General features: G+C 43.5%; 1 protein-coding gene across 2 annotated transcripts in view; it reads right to left on the bottom strand.

The window, feature by feature from the left end:
• Positions 1–11: 11 nt before the first annotated feature.
• The window catches only part of tcf7l1a (transcription factor 7 like 1a), a 32,156-nt gene continuing 15,455 nt past the window's right edge, over positions 12–16,712 (bottom strand). Inside the window, exons 4-12 of one of the 2 annotated variants that reach the window (XM_061876213.1) lie at positions 9,030–9,107; positions 8,849–8,954; positions 8,680–8,761; positions 5,495–5,569; positions 5,302–5,409; positions 5,069–5,234; positions 786–893; positions 673–721; positions 12–609 (exon numbers count right to left, since the gene is read on the bottom strand). In XM_061876213.1, the coding sequence (XP_061732197.1) occupies positions 149–609; positions 673–721; positions 786–893; positions 5,069–5,234; positions 5,302–5,409; positions 5,495–5,569; positions 8,680–8,761; positions 8,849–8,954; positions 9,030–9,107 (1,233 nt within the window). In that variant the 3' untranslated portion in view covers positions 12–148. Of the gene's footprint in view, positions 610–672; positions 722–785; positions 894–5,068; positions 5,235–5,301; positions 5,410–5,494; positions 5,570–8,679; positions 8,765–8,848; positions 8,955–9,029; positions 9,108–16,712 lie in introns of both variants that reach the window. The other variant, XM_061876211.1, reaches the window with a different exon arrangement.

Here is a 16,712-nt window from a genome sequence, read left to right as displayed (position 1 = left end):
CGACAAGAAGAGGAAGTGAATGACGTTTATTTTATGAGTAAAAGTAACGCGGGTGATTAATTTTTACAAAAAAAAGACACCAAAGTCAAATATTGACCACAAAATTCTCTTTTTCTTACTAAAATACATTTGCTGTCAAAATCTTTCTTTACACCTGATTGGCTCTTCTGTTGTGGTGGGAGGAGGAAGGGGGCGGGACCAGGAAAGGCAGAGGCGGGGGCGTGTGCGGCGGCGACGTGGACGGACCCAGCGGGTGCGTGCTGCGCAGCGGCTTGGTGGTGAGGGCGAGCGGCTGGTCGGCCTGTGGCGACGTGTGCCCGTACGGGGAGTGCGTGTGTTCCGTGTGGGTCGGCGCCGGGGCGGCGGGCGACGCCAGCGCCGCGGTGGGTGTGGCCGGGGAGTCCACGGAGGAGGCGGGGCTGGCCTGGGACAAATGTGTGTGCGTGAGATGGGAGACGGTGTGCGGCCGCGACAAGTGAGATCGGGCGTGTGCGCTCGCCGCCGCCGTCGTCAGCGAGCGCGGGTGCGTGAGAAGAGCGTGCACGTGCGGCGCCTCGTCCGGCGACATGTGCGCTCGTTTGGGCGGCGGCGATGAATCGTCTGCCGCGGCTGGAAAAAACACGCACACGTTAGTCGCCGCCATCATGTGTCGCAATGTGACCATCGTCTCACCGCCTTGTTGCGTTTCGCTCTTGGTTTTCTTCCGCTTCTTCTTCTTCCCCTGCACATGAGCGGCCACGTCAGCAGAGGCAGAGGGAGCAAACAGGAAGTGGCGTCGTACTCACGTAGTTGTCTCTGGCCGACCAGCCGGGGTAAAGCTGCGAGTGGACCAGGCGCTCCTTGCGGGCCAGCTCGTAATATTTGGACTGCTCATCTTTGGTCAGGGAGTGCCACTGGGAAAAGGAGCACGCCCGTTAGAGTGATGCGCTGCATTTATCCAATCCACTTTATTTATATAGCACATGTAAACAACAATAACGTTTCCAAAGTGCTGCACAGCCATGTTAAAAACAATTGTAAAAAAATAAAAAAATAAATAAATAAAATAAAATTTAAAAAAAGTATATATATATATATTATGCTCCACCAATGACTGAATAAAAACAAAAAATAAATAAATATAAAACCAATAAAAACGATATAAAAACAAATATGATTAAAAACTATTTTCAATCAATCAATCAATCAAAGTTTACTTATATAGCCCTAAATCACTAGTGTCTCAAAGGGCTGCACAAACCACTACCACATCCTCGGTAGGCCCACATAAGGGCAAGGAAAACTCACACCCAGTGGGACGTCGGTGACAATGATGACTATGAGAACCTTGGAGAGGAGGAAAGCAATGGATGTCGAGCGGGTCTAACATGATACTGTGAAAGTTCAAGCCATAATGGATCCAACACAGTCGCGAGAGTCCAGTCCAAAGCGGATTCAACGCAGCAGCGAGAGTCCCGTTCACAGCGGAGCCAGCAGGAAACCATCCCATGCGGAGGCGGATCAGCAGCGCAGAGATGTCCCCAGCCGATACACAGGCAAGCGGTACATGGCCACCGGATCGGACTGGACCCCCTCCACAAAGGAGAGTGGGACATAGAAGAAAAAGAAAAGAAACGGCAGATCAACTGGTCTAAAAAGGGAGTCTATTTAAAGACTAAAGTATACAAATGAGTTTTAAGGTGAGACTTAAATGCTTCTACTGAGGTGGCATCTCGAACTGTTACCGGGAGGGCATTCCAGAGTACTGGAGCCCCAATAGAAAAAGCTCTATAGCCCGCAGACTTTTTTTGGGCTTTGGGAATCACTAATAAGCCGGAGTCCTTTGAACGCAGATTTCTTGCCGGGACATATGGTACAATACAATCGGCAAGATAGGATGGAGCTAGACCGTGTAGTATTTTATACGTAAGTAGTAAAACCTTAAAGTCACATCTTAAGTGCACAGGAAGCCAGTGCAGGTGAGTCAGTATAGGTATATATGTATGTATATATGTATATAAAGGTATATACAGTATAGGTATATATGTATGTATATATGTATATAAAGGTATATACAGTACAGGCGTAATGTGATCAAACTTTCTTGTTCTTGTCAAAAGTCTAGCAGCCGCATTTTGTACCAACTGTAATCTTTTAATGCTAGACATGGGGAGACCCGAAAATAATACGTTACAGTAGTCGAGGCGAGACGTAACAAACGCATGGATAATGATCTCAGCGTCTTTAGTGGACAAAATGGAGCGAATTTTAGCGATATTACGGAGATGAAAGAAGGCCGTTTTAGTAACGCTTTTAATGTGTGCCTCAAAGGAGAGAGTTGGGTCGAAGATAATACCCAGATTCTTTACCGTGTCGCCTTGTTTAATTGTTTGGTTGTCAAATGTTAGAGTTGTATTATTAAATAGAGTTCGGTGTCTAGCATTTTAAAAGGTAAAATCAATTAAAACAGTAAAATAGAAATCAAAGTGTATAAAAAACACAGAGGACCACACAACTCACGTAGTGTTAAAAGCCAAAGAATAAAAGTGGGTTTTAAGACGAGACTTAAAACACTCCACTATGGAAGCAGTTTGAACATGGAGCGGTAGAGTGTTCCAGACCACAGAGAAGGCCCTGTCTCCCCTGGTCTTAAGTCTGGTCTTGGGCACCACGAGCTGGAACTGGCTCTCGGACCTCAGAGCGCGCGCAGGGATGTAAATTTGGATGAGGTCCGAGATATATTGAGGTGCCAGTCCATGTAAAGATTTAAAAACAAACAGCAATGTTTTAAAATCAGTTCTAAAATGAACAGGGAGCCAGTGCAGACTCTGAAGAATTGGGGTTATATGCTGGCGTTTCCTGGCCCCTGTTAAAAGTCGTGCTGCCGCGTTCTGGACTAACTGCAACCGGGAGAGAGCTTTTTGGCTAATGCCAGCATAAAGTGCATTGCAGTAGTCCAGGCCACTTCAAATAAAAGCATGCACCACTTGTTCAAAAAGGTTAAAAGATAAAAACGGTTTAACCTTTACTAAAAGACGAAGGTGATAAAAACACGATTTTAAAACGCCATTAACTTGTTTGTCTAGTTTAAAATGGCTGTCTATAGTGACGCCAAGGCTGGTGACTTTGGGACGCACATCATTTTGCAATGGTCCCAAGTCAGTGAGGGCCGGACCAAAAACTAAAATTTCCGTTTTTCCCTCATTCATTATTAAAAAATTCTGGGCTAACCAAACCTTGACGTCACATAGACAGTTAAGAAGGGGCATCAGGGGGCCGTGGCTTTTTGAAATCGGCATATAAATTTGGCAGTCATCTGCATAAAAGTGATAAAATCTCCAAAAGGGAGGAGATAAAGAGCGAACAGGATGGGGCCTAAAATAGATCCTTGGGGGACACCACAGTAAAGCGGGGCAGAAGAGGAGGTGGCGTTCCCCAGCCTGACAGAGAAGGACATCTCAGACAGGTAAGATCTGAACCACGCTAACGCAGTCCCCCTGACACCCACACAGTCTCTCAGGCGGTCTAAAAGAATTGTGTGGTCGACTGTGTCAAAGGCAGCTGTAAGAGCTAAAATCACTAAAATGGCAGAGCTGCCAGAATCAGACATTAAAAGCAAGTCATTAAAAACCTTTAAAAGTGCAGATTCAGTACGGAAGAGGGAATCGAACCTGCAACCCTCAAGTTGCTGGCATGGCCACTCTACCAACCGAGCTATACCGCCCCCAGATGTGGGATCTGAACCGAGGATGTCGTTTTGGCCTCTGCAGCCCTTTGAGACACTTGTAATTTAGGGCTATATAAGTACACTTTGATTGAGTGATTGACACTTGAGTAGTTTTTTCACTGAACACTTACTTACTCACGTAATTACCGTATTTTTCAGACTATAAGTCGCACTTTTTTCCATAGTTTGGCCGGGGGTGCGACTCATACTCAGGAGCGACTTATGTGTGAAATTATTAACACATTACCGTAAAAAATCACATAATATTATTTAGCTCATTCACGTAAGAGACTAGACCAGTGGTTCTTAACCTTGTTGGAGGTACCGAACCCCACCAGTTTCATATGTGCATTCACTGAACCCTTCTTTAGTGGACAAAATAAAAAATAAATACAAATTTAAAATTCAAGAAAATGTCATGTTTTTAGTAACACTTTAGTATGCGGAACATATTCTAAGTAACAAAGACTTAATTTAGAGTTATTTGGTTAGGGCTAGGGCCAAGGTTAGAGGGTTAGGGTTATAATAAGGCCATGCCGAAGAAGGCATTAATAAGTACTTAATAATGACTAGTTAAGAGCCAATATGTTACTAATTTGCATGTTAATAAGCAACTAATTACTGGTGAATATGTTCCCCATACTAAAGTGTTACCATGTTTTTTTTTACTGGTGCACAAAATGAACCGTGCATGAACACCACCTTGTTCAAACAACAGAACCAACACAGTGCATGAACTCACAATAAATTACACACCCGCAAATCAGTCAGCTGCTGCCGTATCCGTAATACGCTGATAGGGAGAAGTTTGTATTTACACGATGAGTCGGGTGTGTTTTGACCTCAGCCTAACCCCTGAGGCTGACTCACCGAACCCAGGTTAAGAACCACTGGACTAGACGTATAAGATTTAATGGGATTTAGTGATTAGGAGTGACAGATTGCTTGGTAAAGGTATAGCATGTTCTATATGTTATAGTTATTTGAATGACTCTTACCATAATATGTTAGGTTAACATAGCAGGCACCTTCTCAGTTGGTTATTTATGCCTCATATAACGTACACTTATTCAGCCTGTTGTTCTCTATTCTTTATTTTAAATTGCCTTTCAAATGTCTATTCTTGGTGTTGGGTTTTATCAAATAAATTTCCCCCCAAAAATGCGACTTAAACTCCAGTGCGACTTATATATGTTTTTTCCCCTCTTTATTATGCATTTTTGGCAGATGCGACTTAAACTCCGGAGCGACTTATACTCCGAAAAATACGGTATTTGAGGAGTACTTTTTACTGTCACTTGAGTCATATTATTGCAAAGTAGCGGTACTCTGCCCAGCTCTACACGCACACTTGGTACTGACCCGCTGTCCCAGAATCTGGTTAATTGTGGCGCTCTCCTTCACTTGGCACTGGGCCACCACGTTTGGACGCTCCTCTCTCATGAACAGCATGAAGGCGTTGAGCGGCTTCTTGATGTGCGCTTTGTTCTCGCCGCTGCTCTCCCGTGCGACGTCCGCCACCGACTTCCTACAGGAAGGCGGGGAGAAGACGCTCAACCTCAGCGTGTTGACTGGGGACATTAGAAGGTTACTACCTCAGCGGGCTGTCATCTCTAGCCTCCTGTTTGACGGTCACGGCGGCGTGGGAGACGGACGGCGGCGAGCTCGCCACCACGCGGGGAGAGAAACTGCTGGACGCCAGGCTGACATCACGATATGACAACATTAGACGGGAGCATTGAAAGAGAGCGCGTTCACGGGTTGGCTCCGCCCACTAACAGCACTTACCTTGACATAGAAGTGTTCATGTTGAGTGCGGCCGGCGAGAAACCTCCTGCCATCGGATACACGGGCTGACCCTGCCTGTGCACACACACATCAGTGGTCACACAGAGAGCAAGCATGCACGCATACGCACACACACACACACACACACACACACACACACACACACACACACACACACACACACACACACACACATTCTTCTATTTGTTACCTTCTTGAGACCTCCGAAAAATGCCTACCTCTTTAGGACCACCCTTTCTAGATACATAAAGATTTGTATTTACAACATTAATAACATAAACATACAATGCAAATATAAAAAAGGTTGTTGTCAAGGCGTTGAGGGGTTCCGGTTTGGTGACCGCAGGATTAGGTCTCTGCTTTTTGCAGATGATGTGGTCCTGATGGCTTCATCTGACCGGGATCTTCAGCTCTCGCTGGATCGGTTCGCAGCCGAGTGTGAAGCGACCGGAATGAGAATCAGCACCTCCAAGTCCGAGTCCATGGTTCTCGCCCGGAAAAGGGTGGAATGCCATCTCCGGGTTGGGGAGGAGACCCTGCCCCAAGTGGAGGAGTTCAAGTATATAGGAGTCTTGTTCACGAGTGAGGGAAGAGTGGATTGTGAGATCGACAGGCGGATCGGTGCGGCGTCTTCAGTAATGTGGACGTTGTACCGATCCGTTGTGGTGAAGAAGGAGCTGAGCCGGAAGGCAAAGCTCTCAATTTACCGGTCGATCTACGTTCCCATCCTCACCTATGGTCATGAACTTTGGGTCATGACCGAAAGGATAAGATCACGGGTACAAGCGGCCGAAATGAGTTTCCTCCGCCGTGTGGCGGGTCTCTCCCTTAGAGATAGGGTGAGAAGCTCTGCCATCCGGGAGGAACTCAAAGTAAAGCCGCTGCTCCTCCACATGGAGAGGAGCCAGATGAGGTGGTTCGGGCATCTGGTCAGGATGCCACCCGAACGCCTCCCGAGGAAGGTGTTTAGGGCACGTCCAACCGGTAGGAGGCCACGGGGAAGACCCAGGACACGTTGGGAAGACTATGTCTCCCGGCTGGCCTGGGAACGCCTCGGGATCCCCCGGGAAGAGCTAGACGAAGTGGCTGGGGAGAGGGAAGTCTGGGCTTCCCTGCTTAGGCTGTTGCCCCCGCGACCCGACCTCGGATAAGCGGAAGATGATGGATGGATGGATGGATGGATGGATGGTTGTTGTGAAAGATTAGTTGGAATTTCACAAGAAAACGGTTACAATTTCACAAGAAAAACTAAAGATTTAGGCAGTATTATAATAAAAATAAATTTTACTCAGCAAGTCCAAATTTTACAAGTAAAACTGAACATTTGGGCAATATTATGTTACAAGTTGGAGTTTTACTCAATCACAGTCGCAATTTAACAAGAAGAAGCTTAAAATGTTGGCAATTTTATGAAAAGAGTCGTCATTTTAATTGAAAAATGTCACAATTTTATAAGAAAACTTGTTGGCAATATTATAATAATAATCTGAATTTTCTTCTGCAAAATTATGACAAAAGTCATCAGTTTACTCGAAAAATTTCAGTATACTACAAGAACAACAAAAAAATGGCAATATTGTGATAAAAGTCAGAGTCTTATATGACAAATGTAACCATTTTGCATGAAATAGTTATAGTTTTACATGAAAAAGTAATAATTTTATGAGAAAATATTGCAATATTACAGAAACGGAAAGAATAGGAGAAATTGTTCCCAATTTTATAAGAAAAAAGTTTAGTGAATTATATTTATATAGCGCTTTTCTCTAGTGACTCAAAGCGCTTTACATAGTGAAACCCAATATCTAAGTTACATTTAAACCAGTGTGGGTGGCACTGGGAGCAGGTGGGTAAAGTGTCTTGCCCAAGGACACAACGGCAGTGAATAGGATGGCGGAAGCGGGAATCGAACCTGCAACCCTCAAGTTGCTGGCAAGGCCACTCTACCAACCGAGCTATACCGCCCCACAAAAAGTTGACACATTGTGAGAAAAAGACTGCTGCTAGTTCATTTTTTTCTGTGTAATTGGTTTTCCATCTTCATTATCTACTTCCACTTATTACATTATGTCCCTCTCTGTCTCTCTCTTTTTTTTTTTTTTTAAACAAATTTTGGCCAAACGGGCCACATTTCAATTTCTTGCACACATATGGTATTACATATGTTGGCCAGAGGGGGAGCACTTTTAAACCCGACATAGTCCATCCATCCATTTCCTACCGCTTATTCCCTTTCAGGGGTCGCGGGGGGCGCTGGCGCCTATCTCAGCTACAATCGGGCGGAAGGCAGGGTACACCCTGGACAAGTCGCCACCTCATCGCAGGGCCAACGCAGATAGACAACATTCACACTCACATTCACACACTAGGGCCAATTTAGTGTTGCCAATTAACCTATCCCCCAGGTGCATGTCTTTGGAAGTGGGAGGAAGCCGGAGTACCCGGAGGGAACCCACGCATTCACGGGGAGAACATGCAAACTCCACACAGAAAGATCCCGAGCCTGGATTTGAACCCAGGACTGCAGGAACTTCGTATTGTGAGGCAGACGCACTAACCCCTCTGCCACCGTGAAGCCAATTTGAAAAATCTCTCCTTTTTGGGACCACCCTTAATTTTGATAGATTTCACCACAAATGAGATCTTTATGTTTTGTTTCTCACAATGTGCTTAAGGCCGATGACAAATGAGTCACGGACCACAGAAGGCCCCTGTGCTGCACTTTGGGAAACCCAAAAGCAGAAGCTAACTGTTAATGGCCACTATAGTATCGTAGTGTATTTGTTTATCGATGGTCACATATAAGATGCGGGTTGTCTTACGTCAGCACCGAAACTCGTAGAATCAGCTAAAATAAATTTTTCGGTATTGAATAGGGAAGTCCTTCTTTAGCTGCTGTCTTGTTTTATCATATATTACTGCCTTTGCACCTGTCAATGTTTATGTTTGTATGCATATTAAATTTTTAAAAATCCTGACTTTGGAGCAATGTTCACACACTCTAGTATTTGGCTCTCTACTAGATGCAATGGTTTTCCGTATTGGGACCATGATTTCGGCCCTAACTTGTTCACCGGTCCTCATATGGAAGCTACTTTTCCTTGTTGGTGTCTCAAGAAGGGTACAAATACAAGAAAACACACACACACCCTGTTTGTACTCACAACCAATCAAAAGTGTGAGGCATCTGAGCCACGCTCCCAGGAGAGACTGCATAGCAGGCGGCACGCGGTGGCCTGGACACGCCTGCTGTAGAACATGTGACAATAACATATCTAGCGTTTTCTGCGCGCGTGAGCTCACAAGGTCTCAAAGCCACGTGTCATCGCCCACCTGTTTCGGGCGAAAAGCTTGGCGACGCCCTCTGGGGGGAGAAGGCCTCAGGGCAGTAGGACAGTAGAGGGTGCAGGTGACCCATGTGAGGCGGCGCGCCGCTGGACTGTTACAACGCACAAACACACGTCAGTGGCTGCAGTGGTGTCAGGTAGCCACCAGGTGTCAGTAAGGGTCTCACCAGGTGTGTGGGTGTGGCAGAGTCTCTCATGACTGCTCTTCCTGGAACGTCCAGCAGGGGCCACTGAAAGGGCAGATACTGAAAACACACACGGAACGGAGTCTTGTAAGGCATGCATTTTGAATTTATCTTGACTTTGGCTTTTTTCGAACCCAGTGAGTTTATAAACAACAACTAGATAAAATAAGCCATTCTTCTTTTGTGCTTCTGCACCTGCGGTTCCTACACCAGGTTGCAACATTGTTTGTCAACACTGTCGGCTCTCATTTTCTCGCACATTTGACCCTCTGATGTTCTGTGTACCTACATTCTGTCCTCCTCCTGTGTGTGTGTGTGTGCAATTACACAGAACATTAATTTCCACACTTCTATTAGCCCTGGGTCCAGTGGACCTGGACATCTTATATGTAATAGAAATGTGTAGCGGGGGTGTATGGTGTGTGGTCATTAAATATGTACCGTATTTTTCGGATTATAAGTCGTTTTAGAGTACACGTCGCACTGGCCGAAAATGCATAATAAAGAAGGAAAAAAACATATGTCGCACTGGAGTATAAGTCGCATTCACAACTCAGAGCTGTGTCACATCCAGAAGTATGCGGATGACACAGCCATCGTCGGGTGTATCAGGGACGGCAGAGAGGAGGAGTTTCGGAACCTGGTGAGGGACTTTGTTGTCTGGTGCCACACGAACGTCTTGCAGCTCAATCCGTCAAAGACCAAGGAGCTGGTCATTGACTTTGGGAGGTCAAGTCCACGGTCACAACCTATTATGATCGAGGGAGTTGAGGTACAGACCGTGGACTCATTCAAGTACCTCGGGGTTTGGGTGGACAATAAGCTGGACTGGACTGTTAACACGGACCACCAGTACAAGAAAGGACAGAGCAGGCTGTACTTCCTCAGGAGACTGCACTCCTTCAACATTTGTAGAAAACTCCTGTGGATGTACTACCAGTCTGTGGTTGCCAGTGTTCTGTTCTACATGGTAGTGTGCTGGGGGGGCAGTACATCTAAGAAGGACAGCTCCAGACTTGAGAAACTGATCAGGCGGGCCGGTTCTACAATGGGAATGAAACTGGACTCACTGGTGAGGGTGGCAGAGAAGAGGACTGTTGACAAACTAGTGAGCATCCTGGATGATGCCAGTCACCCTCTGCATAGCGTTATCAGTAGCCAGAGGAGCCTGTTCAGTGCTAGACTGCTTCATCCCAAGTGCAGGACTAATAGACTCAAAAACTCCTTTGTCCCACACGCCATTAGACTGTACAACTCCTCTCTGGGACGGGGCACGGGGGGTACTAGGATGACAGGGGATGCAAAGCAATAACAGTGCAATACGTTTTCATAACATGGTCACTACTGCCTACTTTGTCTTGTTATATTCTTATTTTACTGTTATATTGTTATTCCCATTGTTTTTATTCTTTTTTTAATATTTCTCTATTTTGTTTCCTTTTAAACCCCCATTATTTACTTTTTACTTTTTTAAATTGATCTCAACTCTGTACACTGCTGCTGGAATTTTAATTTTCCTGAAGGAATCAATAAAGTACTATCTATTTTTGGGGGAAATGTATTTGATAAAATCCAAAAGCAAGAATAGACATTTGAAAGGCAATTTAAAATAAATAAAGAATAGTGAACAACAGGCTGAATAAGTGTACGTTATATGAGGCATAAATAACCAACTGAGAAGGTGCCTGCTATGTTAACATAACATATTATGGTAAGAGTCATTCAAATAACTATAACATATAGAACATGCTATAACTTTACCAAACTATCTGTCACTCCTAATCGATAAATCCCATGAAATCTTCTTCCTTGATGTCGCTTCTTAACAACTCTGCCAACTCCAAAAGGTATGCGGCGCTTACTCTTGTCGTTTTCTGCTGCATATTTCACTACGTCCAGCTTGTACATGATTTCCTTTTCGGTGCCATTTTTGTTCAGCCCTTCTCAGTTTTTATAAGTGACCGCCAACGATGAAATTATCCATTTCAATAGCTACTGCAGTAGTATATAGCAGGTGGCATCCCATGACCCACAATGCACTTCTCCCATGACCCGCCGAATTCTTATTGGTTGACGTGTGTGTGACGATTGCTGACATTTTCTTTGTCTCTTCCGCGAATGAGATAAATAACATTATTTGATTTTTTTACGGTAATGTGTTAATAATATCACACATAAGTCGCTCCGGAGTATATGTCGCACCCCCGGTCAAACTATGAAAAAAACTGTGACTTATAGTCTGAAAAATACGGTATTCTGATATATGTTCTTCACAGTAAATGAGCCAAAGTCAGTGAGTCTCAATTTGAAAAATTAATTAATTGTATCATTTTTCTTTTAATAAAAAATGAAATCGGGTCCCACAGAACCGAAAACCGCACAATGGTTAACCCTTGTGTGTACACGGAAGCTGCACTTGTTTTTATTAGACTTTTGACAATTCTTACGATTGACAAGAACACATGTTTTTTTTTCTTTTTTTAATGCATTCTAACTTGAAAAAAAAAACTTAAATAAAAGTCAGCTTACAATGGAGTCAGTGGGTGCAATGACATCATTGCGTATATAAAACCCCAATAATAAACATCCAAAAAGCGCATACAATACGCCGTTTACATGTCATGACCTGAATATTAACCAGTATTAGCGATATTGTTGTTTCCGTAAATTTTTTGGACTATAAGTCGCAGTTTTTTTCATAGTTTGGCCAGGGGGTGCGACTTATACTCAGGAGCGACTTATGTGTGAAATTATTAACACATTACCCTAAAATATCAAATAATATTATTTAGCTCTTTCACGTAAAAGACTAGACGTAAGATTTCATCGGATTTATCGATTAGAAGTGACAGATTGTTTGGTAAATGTATAGCATGTTCTATATGTTATAGTTATTTGAATGACTCTTACCATAATATGTTAGGTTAACATAGCAGTTGCTTATTTATGCCTCATATAACGTACACTTATTCAGCCTGTTGTTCACTATTCTTTATTTATTTTAAATTGGCCTTCAAATGTCTATTCTTGGTGTTGGGTTTTATCAAATAAATTTCCCCCCAAAATGCGACTTATACTCCACTGTGACTTATATATGTGTTTTCCCTTCTTTATTATGCATTTTCAGCAGGTGCGACTTATACTCCTGAGAGACTTATACTCCGAAAAATACGGTATAATAAGCGCTGATGTTAAGGAGCTACATTTAGCAGTGCATTGATGAGAGAGAGGTAACTTCCTTATGCTGCTGCTGAGCTGCTTTCTTGCCAAAATCACAAGCTCAGATGTGAGAAATCCTACACCAAAAATAATGCCTCTCACCTAGATAGTGAAATGATGTGGACATAAACTGAGAAGTTGATCAACTTTGACAAAAACTTGTTGTCTGCCCTTGTTGTCATTATTTGTGTAGACAACAAAAAGGACAATTTGGGGGGTTGAGATGACCACACGACTTAATAAAGCGAATTGCGCCACCACCAGAAATCGCACCGCCCCCTGAGGACATTGTTGCCCTTTAACGGGAGAAGACGTCTCACTCTGGCTGGAAGGCTCAGCACCAAAATGCGTTACAGTGCCACCCTAGGGTCCCCTGTCGCACACACACACCAAACACACACACACACACACACACACACACACACACACACACACACACAGTCCTCTATTCAGAGGCACGAGGAAGTTCTGGCTGAGAGTGCTAACTGGATCCAGCTGTTGGAAATTCCAGGAAAATCCGCGCACACACACGTTATTTTGCGGAACGGACTTGGGCCGCAGTTAGCTTTTCGAAGAAAGGTGTTTAGAGTTTGAGGTGACACACTTGGTTCTTTGTCAACGCCTTATTGGAGAACATTGCAGAAAGCTGCAAGGTAAAAAATATGTTATAGGCAAACACCCACATAAGGAGCGTAAACAGTATGTTAAAGTAAAGCTAGCATGCAGCTAACAGGGCATGTTCCAATACCTGCAATGCACATGATTGCTTGTAGTGTTGAGGAGCTATATTTATCAGGCTACAAGTTAGTGTACCGTATTTTCCGCGCTACAAGCCGCACCTAAAAACAAAAATTTTTCTCAAAAGATGACAATGCGGCTTATAACCCGGTGCGCCTTATATATGTATTAATATAAATATTTATTTTCATAGTTTAGGTTTCGCAACTACGGTAAACAGCCGCCATCTTTTTTCCCCGTAGAAGAGGAAGCGCTTATTCTTCTACGGTAAGCAACCGCCAAGGTAAGCGCCCGCCCACCTGGAAAGAGGAAGCGCTTCTTCTTCTACGGTACGCAACCGCCCCCGTAGAAGAAGAAGCGCGCGGCTAATCCGATTCATTTCATTTGTGTGTTTCTGTAAAGACGACCACAAAATGGCTCCTACTAAAAGACACGCGTACAACGCAGAATTCAAACTCAAGGAAATAAGTCACGCAGAAGAACACGGAAATAGAGCAGCAGCGAGAGAATTGAACATAAATGAATCAATGGTGCTTAGGTGGAGGAAGCAACAAGATGACCTGCGCCAAGTAAAGAAGACAACACAGAGTTTGAGGGAACAAAGCAAGATGGCAACAGTTGGAGGACAAACTGGAACAGTGGGTAGTTGAGCAGAGAGCAGCAAGCAGAAGTGTCAGCACCATCACTATTCCAATGAAAGCAACAGCGCCAGCAAGCGAACTTCACTTGGATGATTTTAAAGTTGGTGCTTCTTGGTGTTTCCGCTTCATGAAAAGACGCAATCTCTCCATCCGCACACGGACTACTATTTCCCAGCAACTGCCAAAAGACTTTCAAGAAAAGCTGGCTACTTTCCACGCATATTGTAAAAACAAGATAGCTGAAAAAAGATCCGGCCAAGAAGGCAGGATTCATGGAACTGCCGGACACTGACTCTGATGACTTCGACCATTTTGGATGCCGTATTCGCCCAATTTTTTAATTCAGACACCGAAGAAGAAAAATTTGTGGGATTTATGGATGAGGAATAACTTCTGAAGGTGAGCTTTAAATGTTTATTTTGTGTGCTGTGACATTAACGTTCGAGCAAAGTTGAGTTATTGATGTTGCTATTGCTCTGCAATATTTTGAGTGTTACTATTGTTGTGATTGCACATTCGCACACTGGTTTGTATTATTAAAGTTTGACTGACCTATCCGACTGTTTTTTTGACATTCCCTTTAGCGCAGCGTGGGCGCGGCTTATGACCCGGTGCGGCTTATAGGTTTACAAAGTTTTTAAATATGCCATTCATTGAAGGTGCGGCTTATAACACGGGGCGGCTTATAGCGCGGAAAATACGGTACCTTCCTACATATTGTGTGTGTGTGCGTGTATGGAAGACATGTTGAGGCCTCCTCAATGTGCGAAACACGACACATGTTCTGCAACTTAAAAGGCGCCATGTTATGATATCTTTTCTCTACGTAAAAAACACTTCATTGTAGTCTACATCAGGGGTCCCCAACCTTTTTGTATCCGCGGACCGGTCAACGCTTAATAATTTGTCCCGCGGCCCGGAGGGATGGGATCTTTTTTTATTTTTGTCATGAAAAAGGGACGTTTTTGTTATGAAAAAGGGAGGTTTTTGTGGTTGGTGCACTAATTGTAAGTGTATATTGTGTTGTTTATGTTTATTTAATTTAAAAAAAATGTTTATTATTATTTTTTTTTAAATGATAAATAATGATAAATGGGTTGTACTTGTATAGCGCTTTTCTACCTTGACACTACTTCCACATTCACCCATTCACACACACATTCACACACTGATGGAGGGAGCTGCCATGCAAGGCGCTAACCAGCACCCATCAGGAGCAAGGGTGAAGTGTCTTGCTCAGGACACAACGGACGTGACGAGGTTGGTACTGGGTGGGGATTGAACCAGGGACCCTCGGGTTGCGCACGGCCACTCTACCACTGCGCCACGCCGTCCCAATAAAAATAAAAATTAATAAAAAATTCTTCTGCGGCCCAGTACCAATCGGGCCACGGCCCGGTGGTTGGGGACCACTGGTATACATAACAAGTAATGGTGGTTCTTTGGTCAACATTTTGCAAAGATTATGTTTTACAGACTGTCTTTAAGCTGCTTTGTGGATAGGTCTTACACATACTGTACATACATACATATGTATGTAAAACTTAGGGTACCACACCATTTAATTCAAAATCGATTCTTGATTTAAAGAGATTTTCAATTCAAAATCAAAACTTTTTTTAATAAAGCTGGTTGCCAGATCTATAATTAACTACATTCCTCTACAAAAATAGATAAAATCTCGGATAAATGTCTGTTACTTCAAAGAAACTTGGTTTTGTTTAATAAAATTCTACCCAAACATTTAATAGAGTCATATACAAATAAGGCAACAAAGAGAAGTATCCAACAGACTTTTTAAACCTAAACCTGTACAGCAGATTTGGGCATCTACATCAACTACCGTATTTTTCGGACTATAAGTCGCAGTTTTTTTCATAGTTTGGCCAGTGGTGCGACTTATACTCAGGAGCGACTTATGCGTGAACATTATTAACACATTACCTTAAAATATCAAATAATATTATTAGATCATTCATGTAAGAGATCAGACGTATAAGATTTCATGGGATTTAGCGATTAGGAGTGACAGATTGTTTGGTAAACTTATAGCATGTTCTATATGTTATAGTTATTTGAATGACTCTTTGCTGCCTGCAAATTTTGTAGATCAGACTTCTCCATTAAACAGGGTGGCCGAACGGATATACTCATTCATGAACGGATTACATATACATACATACATACATACATACATACATACATATATATATATATATACACACACACACACACACACACATCCACCCCATCTCCCGAATTCGGAGGTCTCATGGTTGGTAACCCCCGTGTGTACCACTCCCCACCTTTTACAGGGCGCCGACCCCTCAGCGTTGCTGTTTTGACAGACAGTACAATGTATGTCTGTTCTTGAACGGGTCTGTGCTCAAAATGGAATGTAGTGACAATGAAGTGCTCTCCTATCCTCTAAAGAAGTGTTTCTTAACCATATGGCCAGAAGACGTTGTAGGGCAGCCAGCAGCCCCGAGAGGGCACCCTAAAAACACGTTTCTCAACTGTGGTCTGTATGGGCAGTGCCGATACTCAGTTGTAATACACCTTTCCACCACTGGTGGCAGTAATGACAACATCAAACTAACAGAAGAAAACTGGAGCTAAAGTCTTAGAGGAGCTTTATAAGTGCAAAAATTATGACTAAAGTGGTCATGCTGTATTTTCTATGGCACTTTAATTTTATCGTCAGATTATTTAAGAAACATATATATTATTATTATTATTATTAATTTAGTTTTAATGTATGTATTTTCGGCGTGGCGCAGTGGGAGAGTGGCCGTGCGCAACCTGAGGGTCACTGGTTCAAATCCCACCTAGAACCAACCTCATCACGTCCGTTGTGTCCTGAGCAAGACACTTCACCCTTGCTCCTGATGGGTGCTGGTTGGTGCCTTGCATGGCAGCTCCCTCCATCAGTGTGTGAATGTGTGTGTGAATGGGTAAATGTGGAAGTTGTGTCAAAGCGCTTTGAGTACCTTGAAGGTAGAAAAGCGCTATACAAGTACAACCCATTTATCATTTATTTATTTAATTGTATGTACATTTATTTTGC

This window comes from Nerophis ophidion, linkage group LG17 (assembly GCF_033978795.1).
Source record: "Nerophis ophidion isolate RoL-2023_Sa linkage group LG17, RoL_Noph_v1.0, whole genome shotgun sequence".
Classification (NCBI taxonomy): Eukaryota; Metazoa; Chordata; class Actinopteri; order Syngnathiformes; family Syngnathidae; genus Nerophis; species Nerophis ophidion.
The sequence above is the reverse complement of the archived record's forward strand: the minus strand, read 5'-3'. Positions and strand labels throughout refer to the sequence as shown.